Raw genomic sequence first — 17,767 nt, 5'->3', positions numbered from 1 at the left:
TATTTGGAAACAAGCCTGACGGCTGTTGAGGTTTTGTGCGCCCAGCCCTCAATTACCCAGATGCGCGGCGTAATGTCCCCGCCAATATGCGCCCTTGGCGCTCAAGTAAACAGTTGAATTCCAATACGCTGGGGAAATGTCCATGGTCGTTCTTTTAGATCGGAAAAGCAAACTCTTAGCGTCTAGCCCATGTTGGTGAAAGTCGCCGCACATCCAAGTCGCGGGCGCCTAGGTATATCATCTAGGTGCTGCCATGAATCAAATAAAATCAAACAAATGGCCATACCTTTTGGTCTTCAGTTCCGACCCAAAAGCTATGTCAAGCTGTATCATGATACGAATTCCTGGTCTAGAGGAGCCCCCAGCGGAAGGGCACTACCATCCGGGATTCCACGTCGTCTTTCGAAATGTCAAATGTGATACGTAATGATTGAATGTTTAGACTTAGTAGACTGGAAGTGAGCCGGTATTCCACCTGCGTAGCAAGCGAGATGCGTCTCCTAGGGCAGATGGAATGTGGAGCTTGAAACTAGACTAAGACGACTTAAACAATATCAAATACCTTTTCATGAAGCTCGTCCCGAGCTAACATTGCCATTGCCTCTCCTTTCATCAGGCCGTGAGCATAGCATTCACCCACAAACAAGTAACGCCTGCCCATGGGCCTAAGGCAGAACGGCACCTTGCTGCCGAATAGAACACAAACGACATCTCCAACTTCCAATGCCGTCGGGCCGAGTACATAATATCCCATTTCCGTCTTTGCAAAAGTACGGCCTTCTGACGCCGAGGCTCCCCATCGACTCCACTTCTCATGGTCCCCTTCAAGCTCTGCGCCTGTGCCAAGTCTCCAAATCTCTTCCGACACTTCGCCAGACGCTCCTAGAGTGGCTACGACATACCTGGCTGCGTTTTCCAGCCACACGTGATCCGGGATCTCATGGTATGGCCTACACTCATGTCCTGCAGCCTGTACACAACCATTGCTGAGCGTCTGCATAAACGCGAAGAAGGCTGTCTGGTCGTTGAGATATTTTTCGTCCAGGCTGAAGTGTGTCTTACCACAGATATCTTTCCATAGCCATTCTATCAGAGTGGGAGACTGATTGCGCATCGTTTTGTTGTAAAAGTCTTCAGCCAGCAACGCTTGTGAACACACCTCCACGTTATCGACCTCCACACCATGAATTTTAAGCATAAGACCATTTGGCTCTACGATCTCAAGCGATGTGGTCGAATCTCCATGGGCGCGGTGCGGACATATTGGCTCTGCAAGGATTATACCTTCGGACCATCTCCAGTCGGGAACCCAAGATGGCAGCGTATATTTGTCCCAACGCCATGCTTCCATGGCTAACTCCGCTTGTATTGGCGTTTCGTGACAGGATGGGAGACTGTGGCGAGAAGGAGCCCTCTTCTTAAGATTTGCATCCCAAGAAAGTCGCCGCGGATGTTGTACTGCTGCTAACAAAATGCATGCCGCATCCGGGTTCGCTCGTAATATCTGCACCGCTAAGTTGATGTACGTCTGCTCAACAGTCTTCGTGTAATCGGCTGCAATTGTCACCGGCCCCAAGCTTAGAGGATGAAGCGAGTGGGTGGAAAAGTGCCCGAGGAACGCAAAAACCCGGTCTCTGTCGTCGCTGAAGCGCAGATGCCGCGCCCGCTGAAGCTCGTACACGAAGTTATATCGATTCGCATGGTGAGTATTTTCGTCTGGCTCCGTAAAACGTCGGAAAAGGAATGAAATGTCGGACGTATTGATGCTCAGTGTACTGCGGAGATGGTGGTAACACTTCAGTCTCTCGCAAACGCTGGCCAGTAATTCCCAGTCCATCGTGGTGTCACCCCAGAGCATCGTTGCCGGTGTGCATGTTCCTATCTCCTGGACAATCCACCCACGTTTGAACTGTTACCGATTTCAAGTGGTCAGTTTGCTTTCGGGTCATGTTGATATATGGTGATAGGTTCTTAGATACCTACCCACGCGCGGCCCGTCAAGGCCTTGAGAGCCTTCCAGTTCTGTCTGACAGATCTCTCTAGGTCAAATGTATCGGAACCATGAGGAGAGTCACCGATGAAGGTCTTGAGCCTCTCATCGAGTTCGCGTACCAAACTGAAAGCCGGCGCAGCCTGCTTCTCCGTGTCTAACCCTAGCCATACTAAGACATGAGCCGCGTCGCGATAGATTGTGTTCATGAATTGAACCTGTTGACTTCTTTCCACCGTGTCATCCTGGTTGATACAACACTGGTCAGCCCAGATCCGACGCGACCGGTCCGGAAGACGTAGCTGCCGCAGGGCAGCGAAGATCGCGCCCCCTTTCAGCTTCAGGAATCCTGGCTTGCTGGACTCATCCCGAATCAGGATCTCGTATGCACTACTTGATGGGCCTGGATCTGCCCAGACATACGAAAGTGCGTCATAACTTCCCGCAGAATCTGGACATTCTTCCGTGAGCCTTCCTGTCAACGGATCACTTCCTTTCCCAGGATCCAATATCAGTAATCGGATGGTATCATTCTTTCGCAAGGGTTGATACCGGTATTGGGTTCTCTTCATCGAGACTTGGTGAAGCTGCGACGTGATGAGATTCCCTCGTGGAAGCGCCTGCTATGACCTTCACCTAAGCTAGGAATGATCAAATGTTGAGTTAGATTGATTGCTTGCTAATGCACCTTATGTCCCAACTTCTCAGTCTGGCAGCCGACCTCCCCGCTGACAATTGTGCATTTCCAACTCACTCCGCCGTCCAATGACTGCCAAAGCCCGCCTGCCAGGTGGGCTGATTCGCCCAACATGCTGCAGATGCACAGCACGGCCTCTCCATAGTCACTATCCTGGCGGTTAAGTCCCCTACCTGATTCGAGGAATCCACTTGTGCAGGAAGGAGCGCAGCTATCGCTATCCAATTGACTCGGTGTTTTCTATCTCTGCTCTAGTAATGTAAGGCGTTCCCGCCTCAAAAGTCCCGGTCTTGCCCGCTCCACCCGCCTCACTATCTACCTCTTTAGCAACAAAAGTGCTTGTTTTTGTCGCTCACCCTATCCAATCGCTTCATCGTATCTCCAGTCCAGATTTTACTCCAATATTGAAAAACTTCTGCATTTTTCAGGCTACCACAAGCATCATCATAGGACTTATCTTTGTCTCCGGACCCTTCTTAATAGGCGCACACCATGGAACCAACGAAATCAACTTCATACAACCAGAAGGTTTCCGAGCTCCTCGTGGATTTCAAGAAACCTGAAACGCAAGAACGCTATCAGATACTCCAGAAGCTGACCAAGAAAAAATGCAAAGAATTGCTGAGCGCTGTCGCCGTCAAAGGAGTGGTCGAGGGCAGAACGAAAACTTATACCTCGGTGAAGAAAAAGCTGGACGACATCGAAAAACACTTCAACATGTATATGTCGCTGGAAGAAAAACTAAACCACATGGAACAAAGCTCCAAAGAGTACGATCTGTTGGAGGGACAGCTGAGAGAAATGGCAGCAGACTCTAAACATGGTCTAAGAGGCTGGGTTTCTGGGGGCAACGACATCTATGCATATCCGGATCTTGGAGACCTTGCTGGGGTTCGCATTGGGCTATACCTCCCGGATGACTTTCACAAAGTGGTGAAAGTAATCCAGAAGCACTTTGACATAAAGCATGTCTTTGGCACGGTCAGGAGTGGGCGGAATATTGCCCATGACAGAAACCTGGACCCTCAGCAACACTCAAATGGAGCCTGGCGCTCTCCAGGCCTCGATGGCTTCAGTGAGAGTTGGGAACACTCCGGATACAAGTCCTGGCAAATTGTGGTGGAGTGGAAGGAGTCCCCAGACAAAAGTCTCGATTCGTTAAGAGTAGAGATCCAGATCGGAACGGTCATAATGCACGCCTGGGCCGAGGTGGAACATAGCATTCTTTACAAAAGACCAGATGATATGGTTTTCACGCCGACCATAATGCGAATGCTTGATGCCATCAATGGCCTAGGGATCACGACTGAAATAATGCTGAAGGAATTGGATCGAGCTTTGGTCATCGCGAAGAAAGAAGCAGACGAGAGAGGACAACGTCCCTTCCAAAACGGGAAAGAATTTGCGGAGTGGTTCAAGTCGAAGTATCTCAGTCAAATGCAAGAAGGTGAGAGGAATCTCTGGGTTTGCAACATACGTCGGGCCGACCACTGGATCAACTTCTGCGGTGACAAGTTTCAATCGGACGTGGATAGTAGGGAGCCGGAGAGTCTTGATACTAAGCCGGACCTTCCTCACATTGTGGACTCTCGTCCTCAGGGTCCACTGTCTTTTCAAGCTGCATCAGTTCTTCGGCCTCCATCACCGCTTGGGCGTCCACCACCCCTTCTAGCTCCAAAGCATCACCGATTTCTCCACAAGCGCAGTTGCACTCGGGGTGAAATTCTCCGGCCTTGTCCCACCGTAGTCAACAAGCTGATTGACGACCAGGGGCTTTTACGGCATACACTGGATGGAAATCAGAAGACAGATATTGTTGCCCTTCTTATAAAGGCAATGGGTATGGTTCTTTGGGAAGGAAACAACCGCTTGATTTCTATTTCGCTGGAGCGCACTTGTAAGTGTGACGAGCCTTGAAGATGTATATTGTTTAATAGGTCAATGAGATAGTCTCACTGGGCGGGCCGTTGAAATCGTGGTATGAAAAGCCTGAAACGGAAGGAATGGCTCGGTTGCCAGCAGGCTGTACTAGCCGTAAAGATCCAGAGCCATGAAAGGCCTTCCATAACTCCCACTTCCTCAATGGACAGAAATCACCTGATACAATTGCTGTTGAAAGTTGAACCAGAAACAAAGCCCTGGCAATAACTGGATAGCGACGTGAAGAGGTTTGTGAGTTAGTTACAATATCTCTTTGGTGTGAACATAAGTGTGCTGGAGGCCTTATGATCTCAAACTTGGTTCTTCGTCTGCGCACTGGCAACGGCGAATGCCTGCGAGGAAGCGTTCTACCTTGGAATCCATATGCCTCCGTTGCCGAAGGCCTTATCTCTCAACGCGGCACCCTCGGTCCTGACACCTGCTAGATGAAGTGGTATTCGATCGACCTGCTTTTGGACCTTCTCTCTGGTCTCAACATAACGATCAGCTAGGCTCATCTCGCTTCTCATTGTCCTCATCCTTTCTCTGGTCTCAATAGGACCCCAGTTCTCACGACTCAAGCTTGCAACGGAAAGCAAGACATCCGTCCCGTACGCCTGTAGGGCCGCGTCTGAGCCAATTGGGGGCGTAGCCATCCGCATTTGGCCCATGACGATGACTTTCAGCTTAGTCTCCAGGAAGAGAGCGCCGCCAAACTCGTGAATGATGTGCACCGTCGCGACATTTTCAGCCGCCACACGAGGAGTAGCGTATGGGGCTGGCCCGACGGTGATGATACTCTCGTGCCAGTCGGTAGAAATGTGCTCTAGTCCGCTTCTTGGGACAACACGGGCCCAACCGAAGTAGACCCCTCGCATGCGCATCTTGACGTCCTCGGGTATGCCGCTGAGATTCGCCGTCGGGATACCAAGCTCCATGCCGCCTCTTCCAGTGCCGCGCACGATTCTCCCATCGAACTTGATAGGAAACGGGTCCATAGGTCCAGAGTCGGGGCCAATTACCTCTGGAGGTGCCTCATCGAACCCTGATTCGCCGTCTTGCCAAGGGGCGTATCCGCCACCTCTGGTGGTGGCATACTGCGCCTCGTACTCCGTAACAGTCGTCTTGATGCCCGATTTCTCAATGGCGGACTTTCCGTAGGCGATATGAGTGGCGTGTTTTGTGACGAACTTGGCGGTTTGAAGCTTCTTCGTACGCGATTGCACCACGGCAGCTGCTGGTCCTACGTATCTGTTTACAACGGTGTTGGCAACGATCGAGCCGGCTTTGATACCGAGTTCGAGCGGCATGCTGGCGAAGCTTGCTCCGCGTACAACACTCGCGTCCGTTGATGTGCTGGCAATGCGGAAAACTGGGCTGGGGCAGAGGACCTTCCTCTTACTGCTCCCATTATCGCCACCACCGGTGCAGAGAACAAGGCGGAAGTATCCATCATCGGCTGCTGCGGGAATACGGATGACGTGGGTCTCTCGCGGCATGTGCTTGCTAAGGTTCTTCGGTACTTTCTTGAGAAACTTCTTGATGTCGCGTTGGCAACCCCTCTCATCACCTTCTGCCATATCAGTGGGCGAAGCTTGTGATGATGGCGTGACGTCGAGCCAGGAGTCGTTTGCTCCGACCAGGGACTTGAGGTTCATGCCCATGTTTCCGGAGAAGCCCTTCCGTTGCAGCCATACCGTGCGCGTAGGAGGTAGTGGCGCATCTGAGAAGATGGTGACAGTGACTGAAGTTGAGGGGCCGCGATACCAGACTAGAACAGTGGAATGGCGGAGGATGGCGTAGTGCTTGGTGTACTCGAATGGGTGACTAATTAGTCCGCCAGCAAAGTACTTTGTCTCGTCAAGCGCTGTTTGCCAAAATGTCTTTTCCTGTGTCTGTGAATCTGCGGAAGGTGCTTCGGAGGGGGCATAGCTTGGCGAGACTGGTGGTCGAGGCCCTGCCAAGGGGAACGTCTCAGCCGAGGGTGGACCCGGGAAGACTGGGGAAGGTGGAGGGCGCTCGTGTGCGGCCACGGGAAACGTTGCTGCATTCGATGGGGGAGGGAAAGGTGGCGGTGGTGGAGGGATGTAGTTAGAAGGGACTGCGAATGTTCCCGATTTAACCGGAGGATGAAAGCCGGTTGGTTGTGGCAATTGGTAATGAGATGCGGATGAGGATGCTTCTAACTTTGTAGGCGGAGGCGGACCCGTCGACATAGGAGAGACCGGAGAGACCGGAGATGCTGGAGGTCGATAAGGTCGATACCTCGGCTCGTTGAACGACTCAGCACAAGATGGCGGTCCGGGAAACAACGGTCCCGGGCTCGGCGGCGCTGGTGATGGAAGCCTCCCTGGACTAGGGGGAACGATGTTGAGCCTGCCACTCGCGTCCACGCCTGGAAACTCCACGTAGGCAGGCGGGGGATCGTAGATCGACGGCACCGTCGAATCTCTTAAATTCGGCGTCGACCGCGCTCCGCGAAGGACCGGTCGGCGCTGCGGAAAGGGGTCGAAATCGGGAGGTGGCGGCATCGGCGGCGGGCCGGGAAACTGCTGGCCCGGCAGGGGTTTGCGCCTCACGGCCGCGATTGGGGCCGCCATGACTCTCGCTGGCGCTCCTTCGTGATTGCTGTGGGGGCTTGCTTCCGCTGTCGACCTTTAAAGCTTTGTCGTGTCAAACCTGTCCAGAATATTGCACGTCAAGGACAAGATGTCTGCTGTGATCTTCGTGTGTTTTTGTTGGGGCCGGACACTCGTATTCTAGAATTGCGGCCCCTGAGATGAGGATGAATCTGGAAGTGTCTCATCACGTGTCGCCAAGTCAATAATTCGGTGGTGAACAACGGTAGCGGGCATGGGTCTCGGATAAGGTAAGCAGCATTCCCAACACTGATTTCCTGGCCAATGCGTCTTTCCTCAGACGTCGACAAGCGATTTGAAACATTAAATACAAGAGAAGAAGTGTCACTTGGCTTGGATCAATCAGCAAACAGTGGGTTATGGACATGCTTTTCATTGCGTTGGAGAAGCCAGGAAGTTCAAGAGTGACACAAAGCCTCACCGTCTATTTTTTGAGCTAGTCCCCCAACGATAGGCGAAATTGGGGGCCATTAGCGCTTCCCGACCCTGCCGTCAGCGGATCGCCCGCCCGCTCAAACGGGGTCGTCAACCAGAACATCCAAGTTTGTCTGGACGAAGTCAATTGGATGTCTCATCTGCACCTTCACTCATTTCTTGAAATGCCCACTGATTACAGGAGGAATACATCAAACTGAACTCAATCATTACTGTCCACATTGTGCATGATAAAACTGACAAGACTTCGTCCCGTATTTGCCAGCGAGTTAGGGGCTGCTCAGACCGAGCATTTTCCGCGATCGTCTTAGTTTGACAGGCGGTGCCGGGACAGCTCAATAAAAGGACTTAACCTGGGACTCACACCATTCCAAATACTTCGCGCCCAACTCGGGATCGATGAGGTCTTTCCGAGGCTCTTCCTTCTTACCGAATGGTGAAACTATTTTTGTTGTCCGTAGTTAGCAATAATTCAGCTGTAGATCACTGAGTTAACGTACCCCAGGTACCATTGTCCTTCGAAGTGATGGACTGATCCAAACCAGCAAACAGCTCAGTGTATGCACCATTCTTTGGCGGATGCGATATGAGTTTCTAGGTCATGTTAAGCCCCCATCTGGTTGCCTGTCTGAATACTCCCGACTTACGAACATGGCCAATTGCATTTTTGGCATATTTTGCTGGAGGTTGGTAACAAAGTTGCCGGGGTTTAACGACTATGGACAGTGGATCTTCAGTGGTGTGCTCGCCCGTGCCAGTTGAGGTACTTACCAAGCTGAGAATGCCGCTTCCCTTCATCCTACGCGCATACTCCGCCGCCTGAATCACGTTCCCAGCTTTGCTTCTGGGGTACTTGGACCAGATACCCTCCTCTTTATGGTAGTCCATGTTGGCAAAGTCGATGGCTGGGCGCGGCGCACCATCAGCTGCACTTGATGACACCCATATGACTCTAACCGAGTCGTGCGGCGCTATCTGCGATGTCCTCTTCAAGAGGGGAGTCAACAGCTGCGTGAAGAGTTGATGACCGAGGTTGTTGATGCCTAGCTGCAGCTCATGTCCTTGTACAGTGGTAGAGCCCTGAGGTGGAACCATCACACCAGCGTTGTTCCAAAGCACATCTAGTCGGCTCCCTCGAGAAAGAAGCTCCTGTGCCGATGCCTTGATTGTGGATAAGTCGTCTAGCTGGAGCTTCAGGAAGACCATCTCCCCAGTGGAAGTCAGGTGCTCAGCCTTTATCTCCTCGATGACGGTCTTTGTTTTGGAATAGCTACGAGCAGCCAGCCAAATCTTAGCATTTTTGGAGTAGAGAATTTTGACTAGCTCTTTGCCTATTCCACCAGAAGCGCCGGTAATGATGAAGACCTTCAAGACAGCAGCATGTCAGCCATTGTGGAAATCAAGATGCATTGTGGCAAGATGGCAATCTTACCTTCCCCGCCTGATCCGGCAGGTACTCCTCTGTGAGAGTGGGCTTATGAGGGCTCAGAGTACTGCAACGGACGCTCATCGTGGCTTAAAGTGGAGGGATGATGGGATTTGGACTGTCAAGGATTGTATGTGAATCTGATTTTCCATATTCACTGTGTCAAAACCTTTGCGTGGGCATGGGAATTTAAGTAGTAATTAGAAAGATATCGTGAGTGGATTGATAGCACGCTTCTTCAATGTGAAGGTTTAGCAAGCATGACGGCGGCCCGAGTACGACGAGCTCGGGTGCGGCCGCTCGGATGCGGCCGCTCTCGCCGCATTCACCGCGACCCCCGCTCCGCTCCGCCTCCGAGCCCCAACTGAGAGAGAATTCTTGAAGAAGCTCCGTGCGGAGTTGCGGGGATGGTGCCCGCGTCCGCACAGGTTTGATTGCCCGTACAGTAAAAGCTTCATCCCTGCTTAGTGAAGAACCGATTACGCGCTCTTCTGTTCACTTCAATCCGAGCCAGCCATACACAAGTCAACGAAAATCATTGCTCGCAGCACCAATTTAGTCTCACGCCAATCTGAGTACGGCCATGAGTCTATCCGACCAAAATGTGACCAACTTTTGAACGAAGGAACGCCCGCAAGCTTGTTAAAGGTTGCCAATCCCTGCACTGCTGCCTGAAAGGCACGTGAGAAAATCGCCATTTCAGGAAGGACAGGAACGTGTGGATCTCGACTTATGATGAGGATGATGTTCACTTAAATTCGCCCATAAGGTTCCAAGTGATAATCATTGCTCTGAAACAAATGTTGCATCGTTGAACGCGCATCTCAAAACCATGGCTAGATATCTTGCTGCACACCAAAATCCTCAGGGCCCGGGAGATTCCCGACCCACCGCATTGCAAATCATCGAAGATGAAGGACTTGCTGTTGACGGGCTATTAGGAAAGACCGCACTTGTGACAGGAGCGAACAGAGGCATCGGGCTTGAAACGGCGCGAGCTCTACATGCTGCCGGCGCAACTGTCTACCTGGGTGTCAGAGACCTCGCAAGCGGTCGGGAGGCGATTGAAGACATCGCCGGAACTTCAACTCCAGACAGTGGAGCACAGCTTCAACTGCTTGAGATATCTCTTGACTCCCTCGCCTCTGTGTGCAACGCGGCGCAAGCTTTCCTCTCAAATACCATTAACAAGATCAACATACTTGTCCTCAACGCTGGAGTCATGGCGTGTCCCAAGAGCAGCACTATCGATGGGTTCGAGACACATTTCGAGACAAACCATCTTGGTCATTTTCTTCTGTTTCGTCTCCTACAGCCAGCGCTACTGGCCTCCTCCTCGCCTTCTTTCAACTCTCGCGTAGTCTCCGTCACTTCGTCTCTCCATCGACTTGGCCCGATCGACTTCAACGACTTCAACTACGACTACCTCCCCTACCATCCGCTCCGAGCTTACGCGAGGTCCAAAACGGCTAATATTTACTTAGCTAACGAGATTGAGCGTCGGTTTGGGGATAAGGGGCTTCATGCACTTTCTGTACATCCTGGCAGTGTGTTGACCATGATTTCTCGATACATGAAGAATGACCCGCTGAAGATGCCGGAGGGAGATTGGGAGGAGATTCGGCATTTGAAAAACGCGGCCCAGGGAGCTGCAACATCTGTGCTGGCGGCGGTCGGTGCGGAATGGGAAGGGAGGGGAGGGAGATATCTTGCTGATTGTGTTGAACAAGGCCACGCGGTTGATCCCTCTTCTCAGACTGACATGGGATATGCTTCATGGACCTTTGATGAGGAAAAAGGAAACAGATTGTGGGAGGAGTCCTGCAACATAAGTGGCTTTGAGACTGGTGCTCAAGTTCCTTGCCAGATGAAGTAGTTCATATGTAGGTGCTTATGTGAGTAATCGAATTCTAAATAGTCTGGTATTTATACAACTTGGGGTTTCAAAGAGATGTACGTATGCGCTTGTGAGTAGTTCTATCCGATCGTTATTTACGGACATATACCAGTTCTCTGGACTGTTGTAAACAATTTCTACAGTATAGCTAAATTGATAGTGGAGAGTTAAGAGCAAAGAGTCCAAATGGCACCATGACGGCAAGGAAGCACCAGCAAACTATCTGTGGTCAGCAGCCAACGAAAAGCCCCCGGCGCATAAAAGCTACGTACTATGGTTGTAGAGGAAGTATCTCTGGTAATGGGCTCTTACGGTCGAGACTGTGGTTTCCACCTGCATAGACTCTCGTGTGCTAGACGTGTAATATCTAGCTAGTCCAAGACCCAATCTTTTCGAAGCGAAGCCGGGTTTAGCCGCTAGTTAATGTAAATCAGGAAAAGACCAAGGGAAAACGGAAAATACTATGTTACATATCCATCATTCAATGGTTCATATGCTTGTAGTGAACCACTTTTCCCTTCCAAAGGCCCCAGGCGCACAGGTGGAGTGGGCATTGATGGTAAACAGCATGCTCGTAACCAAGCCATGTACATGAGCAGAGTCACTCATGCCAAAAGCCAAAGTAGTAGGTATCACATCAGGCTGCTCACCGATGATGTTTGTGAGCAAGCACACCGGATGCCTCCACGAACTGGGGTCGTATTGCATGCCGCAAGACTACTCGTCGGAAAGATAGACAGGGGCCCCGTTCCACGGCGCACTCCTCTGTTTAATCGGCGTGCCCCTTCGTGGCTTGAGTGTGGCTAGGCATGTGCGAAGTCCGCTGCTATGCTGTTTTGCCAGAAGCTCTCGTGCAAGTCTTCTCTCTGCCTGCTAGCCTGCCCTATACCTTCTGGCCTACCCTCTGCTAGCCGGACTTCCCTCTGCTGGTTAAGCCACCCTCTGTTTCCTATGCAAACAAGTCTAGCTAGTAGAGGGTAGAAACAGTATTTTCATAGCATAACAGAAATATCGTGAGTTTCTGAGTGGTCAGCCACTAGTAATTACCTCAGCGTCAAGCCACCGAAGTCGGCGCCGGTTGATAGGCAGGGTGCGCCGCGCAACGGGGCCATTGATCAGGCTCACGAGATAGAGCAAGATACCACCCCAGACTTCGTACCTTTCCTCATAAGGTAGGTTAGGGATTCTTGCCCTAGCTTGTGTGACAGTTTGGTCTAAATGCGGTATCCTGGGCGAGGCTGGCTGCACAGTGAAGAACTTGACCTACAACATGCAGTTGCTGTGCTGTCAAATATTGAAACACAAGGCTACCGTAGGAAATTGAGGCAAATCCAATCTTTGAGTGATAGGCGTTAAAATCAACGACGAGGGCGATCACTTGCCTAGAAAACACGACCCCTCTTTTGATTCAAGGGTATAAGATCCGGACCCGCGCCCACCGGGAGGTGGCACAATTTTATTGGAGCAGAAAAGAAACATGATGCGCACTTGGCTAAACGGGGAGGGATGGTATCTTGGCTGCAGCGACAGACCCCTAGTGAATGCCAGTCCTGGGTGAGGGGTCGGTGCATGATGAACCATGCTCTTCACGTTTTTAATCGAATCAAATCAAACCTTCACACCTTCCTGCCTGTCGCATTTCATGAACTCCATCCTTCTGGTCTGGGCCTGCTTAGATGTAAAGTCCCTGTCGATCGCACCGGTTGTGGCACATACATCGTTGTCTCTGTTTCGATTTGATCATTGTGTGGATCACTCATAAAACCCACTCATACACGCGATTTTGTCGAAGGCTGGGAGCGAATGTCTTTTCATCCCGATGCATGTCTCGGGGCTGAGCCTGTAAGAGGCAAGCCGTGGTTGTGGCTGATCTGCGGACAGGGGGATCAGTAGTAAGCTGCATGTGAGCAATCTGCAGGCGAAAGGTGATGGGCTGACACGGCTGAGAATCGGCAAAGACTTGGGTTGGCACTAATTTCGCGTACATCATGGGTCAGACCAGCCTTCTCTCAAGCAGGTCGGGAGAAAGACAACCTTAAATTCTACACTCATTCGTCAAGTTTGCAACAAGAAGCGTGCTCAACGCTGATTATCACAATCGCCGTCTGGGCTATGTCTTGTTCAGGAGCGACAACGCCGAACACCACACCGGAAGCCATCAATGAGGCCTGGGAGCATGCCAAAAGGCGGAAGACTTTCTTCTCCTTTGGAGATGAGGGTGTCACTGCAACAGTGGGCTCGACCGGGCGCCTGTTGAGAATCAGTCGGTACTTTCCAGGAGAAAAAACCGGATTTTGTGTGGATGATCCAGCAATGCCAGAGCCCTGGCAGATTCAACACCGCCTCAAGACCCTCCTTCGATGGGCCGAAGACCCATCTTCTGGGGGAGGGATAGGCCCAAGCATTGATAGTTCTTCTACAGCGAAAATCATAAATGATCGATGGCCGTCGTTTGAGGGGACTTGGCAACACGAAATACAAGACGACGTCAAGAACGGCAATCAGTCTGGCTCCCAAGACGATACTTGGAGCGACGTCCAGCGCCGAGTATCTTTCAAGTTGCAATACATAGCATCCCAAGGCACCATCTACCAGCGATTCTTGTTCAGCTACCATGACGACCATATCAATCCTTCCTACGCACCAGAACTAAAGATCAGCCCAAATTTACTGATAAGGAACCTCGACTTCGTTAATATGATCAATAAGTTCAACCAAGCCGTTTCCGACGATGACTCGTACACGTCCCGTAGAGGCACTGATTGTCTCGTTCGAGAACACATCGACGACGCCATGAAGAGCGTTCTTCACATACATATATTGGACGAGAAGAAATCAGCTGAATTTGTCGAGGCTCATGATTCTGAAGAGAAAGCCACCCATTACACGATCCGGCCTATGACAGCGACAAAACAGACTACTTCATCCAATGGGCAAAGTCTCGAAACGGTCAGCATCATCCTGGCGTACACACTCGATCGCTGTGCCAAAGCCGAAACCACCAAAATCCTGGCGTCAAAGTGGGAAACGATCTCAGCAACCATGGATGAGCTGTTTGTTGAGCACCATAAGCACAGCTTGACTAATTTCTTGGACCCCACACTCGACTTCTTCCTGGGAAGAAATCTGGAGTATATCTTGTCTGTGTGCAGTATTCCGATCCCGGATCTCGAGAATAAAGACATCCCTTACGTTGCTCTCACCTGTGGCGATGTGGAGAGTCATCGCGTGACCACGCCCGCTAGCTTGTAGGTTCACTCACTCATGCAGTGATTGAAGTTAGTCTCTCATGCTGACGCGAAATCGGCCATAGCTACGCCTTCCAATTCCTCTTACTAGCGCTGAAATATTTCGATCGCTGGAAACCCAGCACGGAAGATTGCAATTGTCCAAGCAATTGTTCGGGGAGATGGGGCGTCACTATGCAGGCACGCGTCCGTCGTGTTTGCAGCGGTCATATGAAATGGGTCATGCAAGCTACAAAGGGGTCAGGAACACTTCACTGCCCTGACTACTGGATCAATGGAGACAGAATCGACGGAGGGAAGGAAGACTTAGGAGTTGCCCATGGGCCTTTCGCAAATGCGTCTTTTCAAATTATCAAGGCCTGTGGATTTCGCGGGACGGCCGAAGGGCAAAACACAGTGATCTCACCGTTATCAGACGGGCTTCGAAAACTCATCGAGAATTGGTTGGAGGAACTTGATAAAATCAACAAACATGGACTTTACGCCTTCCCTCGCTATGGCAGCGAGAAGAAGGAAACATTTTACCTCAGAGATCATGCCTTGATTTGGCTTGCCATTAAGTCCACAGAGATGGCTTATCCTTGGCAGAAGCTAAGACGTCCTGCCTCAGATATCCCCTACTCGTCTCAAATTCTTCGACATCATATGATCAAGAGATTCACCACAGAGAATCCTCAGTCACAAAGCCGAATGATCGCGGTCACTCGAAGTTTGACTCAAACCGGATTTCTACTTGAACCGAAAGATATCGCGGTTTTTTTTGCGATGGATTCAGGCTTTTTTGACGTGGGAGATGCCACACGACGCAGCCTGGACGGGCAGCGCAAGAATCAGTTTTGGACAAACACTCTCGACTGCCAAAAAGATCACGAGGACAACGATGACTTCGGCAGTTGGGGCGATCCTCTACAACTCGCGTTAACAATCATAGTGGCTAGGCAGCAAAATCTTACGAACTGGCAATCTGAGGACGAGATGTACGAAGAGGCTATGTCCGTCTTGTTGGGGGGCTCCTCGTCAAACGGTCTTTTCCCTGGGTGGATGGGTCACGAGAGCTCGGCAGCCATATATGACTCACAAGAGTTCAGAGATAGGTACTGGGAGGTCACCTTTATCATACCATGTCTCCTTTGGAAGTATTGCCACAAGGCAATATGGGATACGACTCCCGCCTCTGGGGCAAAACAGAGTCCTGCGACCAAACATGACACAAGTTTGATACTTGACGAAGTACGATCAATCTCGAGAACCACTGCCAAATTATACAGTTTGCTCGGAGATGGGCAACTGACAAACACTAGCACAAGGAAGGCTCGGCTGCATCACACGATGAGACGAATTCAGCCTTTTAACAACATTGTGGATGAAAATAACATCGTTGAGATTCAAGACGAGTGGCTCTACAGCAAACCCTCTTTTTTCGTCAAGGAAAGTCCAAATGTTGATCTTGATAGTACCATCGATCGGGATCGGGTGACTACTGGCGCTTGGGTAGGCCGTCAGCAAGCTACAAACCACGAATCTAAGGGAACCCCCTTGATTGGCTTTATGACCGATGTTCCCAAATCCAAGGCTTTACGCCAAAGAAAGAATACCTACGCCATTGCCAATGTTGATGACGTCAGAGTGTTGATGGGCAAAGAGCGAAAAGTCGAGAAATCCAAGAAACGACTTTGGGTTCTCTTCTTGGACACTCCATTAGGGGAAAGGGCTTGTCGCAAAACTGTTTTCGCAGCGGAGGAAAAGAATGAGCAAATCCAGTTCTTTATCCAAAGACACAGGTCCTGTGTGAGCCGCTTTACAGAAGAAACCGTGGCAGTGTTGAACATCTGGACAACAGAAGTACACCTGTGGTTCTACCGTCTTGGCAGCCGACTGGTACGCAATCAAAGCCCAATCATGGGTCAATCTGACAAGCCTCTAAGTCTATCAATTACAAATAGGAGCGCTCAGAGTGTACCATTGACCAAGGTTGTCTTGAGCTTCCAATTTGAAGGGGACTTCTTTGATCGATACTGGACATGTAGGGTTTTGGAAACGGATCAAGAACAACCAAGGCAAACAACACCGCACAAGGAGAGTGCAGTAGAAAGACCCCGGTTGAACAGGGGCGAAGTTCACGACTTACGACGCGCTGACCTGCTCAGAACACTTGGTGCTGATTGTTTCAATGAATTCAGAAAGCCATTTGAGGATGAACATGGAGACAGCCTGGATTCCGATGCTTGGCAGCAGCGGCGAGTTTTGGAGCTTCTCCTCTTTGGCGAAATGCTGAGAAGAACAAATGATGGAACGAAAGAAATTCTTCACGCCACTTGGCTGAGTCTGTGCAACAACTTGTCTGAAGAGCAACCCACATACGATCAGAGAGATGCATCAAAACAGGAGGAGACGGTCCTCGACGTTTTTACGATCACAAGAACCGATAATATCATTTCCAGAAAGCAAGCCGAGAATATACAACGAATCCTTCGAACGTTGATGGCGAATATTGAAGAGAACGTGGCACAAATCACTCTGTGGCAAAATCGAGAAAAAGATCGCCTGGCAGAAAGACCGCGATGGACGTTCCAAGACGAAAGCCGTTTCCGAGTCATAATACACAAGCTTCAGGTTTCAAATGAGCATGCAATACGGGAGCTCAATCGCCTTCATACCAAGATCTTCAAGCTGGAGGAATCGCTCGTCAAGAAACTTGAGATGATACGCAGTGACCTTGAAGAACGGCGGGGAGGCGAAACTCAACTTTTCACCTGGGTTACTGTTGTATTCCTGCCTCTTGGATTTGCCACCGGAGTCTTCAGTATGAGCGAAGCGCCTACCATTCAAACACTACACAGCATGATTGTCACTGCAGTCGTCGCGTTTGTAAGTATTGCGCTGCTGGGGCCCGTTGTCAAGACTATCATCTCTGCTGATCTTATACGACAACCTGACTTTACAAACTGGAATCGGAAGGATTGGTCAGATTGGCAAAGGGATCTTAGAGGGACATTAAAAACTCCTTGGGAGGCCTCAACGTACGTCCAGTTGCAAGTGGTCGTGGACAGGTGGAAAGCGGGGCTGAGAGGGATAGGGCGCAAAATCTGGGATGTACTGAAACGCGTATGCAAGATGATGGTGGATAGGTGGGAACTAGAGTTTAAGGCCAGAAGAAGGCGTAGAGACTTCACACCGAGAGCCGAAGACGTTGAGGGACGAAGACAGTAAGCTTGCCAACTGAGACTACCAACGCCACGGCGGGATAAGTAAGGCATATGGAGAACAATCAAATGAGTGTCAAGAGACAGCTTCAACTGAGCCATCGACACGTCCCCGAGCCAATAATTGTTATTAATCACCATGCGTAGCAGTATGCATTAATTAAGCGTATAAATTGAATGGATATATAATGAAAATGACCCCGGATGCAGTTGTTGAAAGTGTGGTTTAATTATCTGCGGGTTGTGTTACACAAATTATGGCCAAGCGATCGAAACCTTGGTTCATGTCGTCCAAACGCAGAGCTGACGACA

General features: G+C 50.6%; 5 protein-coding genes across 5 annotated transcripts; 2 read left to right on the top strand and 3 right to left on the bottom strand.

Moving 5' to 3' along the window:
- Positions 1-544: 544 nt before the first annotated feature.
- GCG54_00007561 (uncharacterized protein) lies at positions 545-2,562 on the bottom strand (the record flags this gene model as incomplete). Its single annotated transcript, XM_045407541.1, has 2 exons — positions 545-1,909; positions 1,984-2,562. The coding sequence occupies 2 exons, from the start codon at positions 2,560-2,562 to the stop codon at positions 545-547; spliced, it is 1,944 nt and encodes a 647-aa protein (XP_045266986.1).
- Positions 2,563-4,975: 2,413 nt separating this feature from the next.
- GCG54_00007560 (Riboflavin kinase) lies at positions 4,976-7,207 on the bottom strand (the record flags this gene model as incomplete). The annotated part of the gene is made up of 1 exon (XM_045407540.1): positions 4,976-7,207. The coding sequence occupies one exon, from the start codon at positions 7,205-7,207 to the stop codon at positions 4,976-4,978; it is 2,232 nt and encodes a 743-aa protein (XP_045266985.1).
- An 809-nt stretch (positions 7,208-8,016) lies between these two features.
- GCG54_00007559 (Benzil reductase ((S)-benzoin forming) IRC24) lies at positions 8,017-9,191 on the bottom strand (the record flags this gene model as incomplete). The annotated part of the gene is made up of 5 exons (XM_045407539.1): positions 8,017-8,123; positions 8,182-8,275; positions 8,329-8,397; positions 8,453-9,046; positions 9,114-9,191. 5 exons carry the CDS (start codon positions 9,189-9,191, stop codon positions 8,017-8,019), a joined length of 942 nt encoding a protein of 313 aa, XP_045266984.1.
- Positions 9,192-9,939: 748 nt separating this feature from the next.
- On the top strand, positions 9,940-10,983 carry GCG54_00007558 (Retinol dehydrogenase 12; the record flags this gene model as incomplete). The annotated part of the gene is made up of 1 exon (XM_045407538.1): positions 9,940-10,983. One exon carries the CDS (start codon positions 9,940-9,942, stop codon positions 10,981-10,983), a length of 1,044 nt encoding a protein of 347 aa, XP_045266983.1.
- A 5,537-nt stretch (positions 10,984-16,520) lies between these two features.
- Positions 16,521-17,462, top strand: GCG54_00007557 (uncharacterized protein; the record flags this gene model as incomplete). The annotated part of the gene is made up of 1 exon (XM_045407537.1): positions 16,521-17,462. The coding sequence occupies one exon, from the start codon at positions 16,521-16,523 to the stop codon at positions 17,460-17,462; it is 942 nt and encodes a 313-aa protein (XP_045266982.1).
- Positions 17,463-17,767: the final 305 nt, after the last annotated feature.

Source organism: Colletotrichum gloeosporioides (genome assembly GCF_011800055.1).
Source record: "Colletotrichum gloeosporioides strain Lc1 chromosome Unknown consensus_27, whole genome shotgun sequence".
Lineage (NCBI taxonomy): Eukaryota > Fungi > Ascomycota > Sordariomycetes > Glomerellales > Glomerellaceae > Colletotrichum > Colletotrichum gloeosporioides.
The sequence above is the reverse complement of the archived record's forward strand: the minus strand, read 5'-3'. Positions and strand labels throughout refer to the sequence as shown.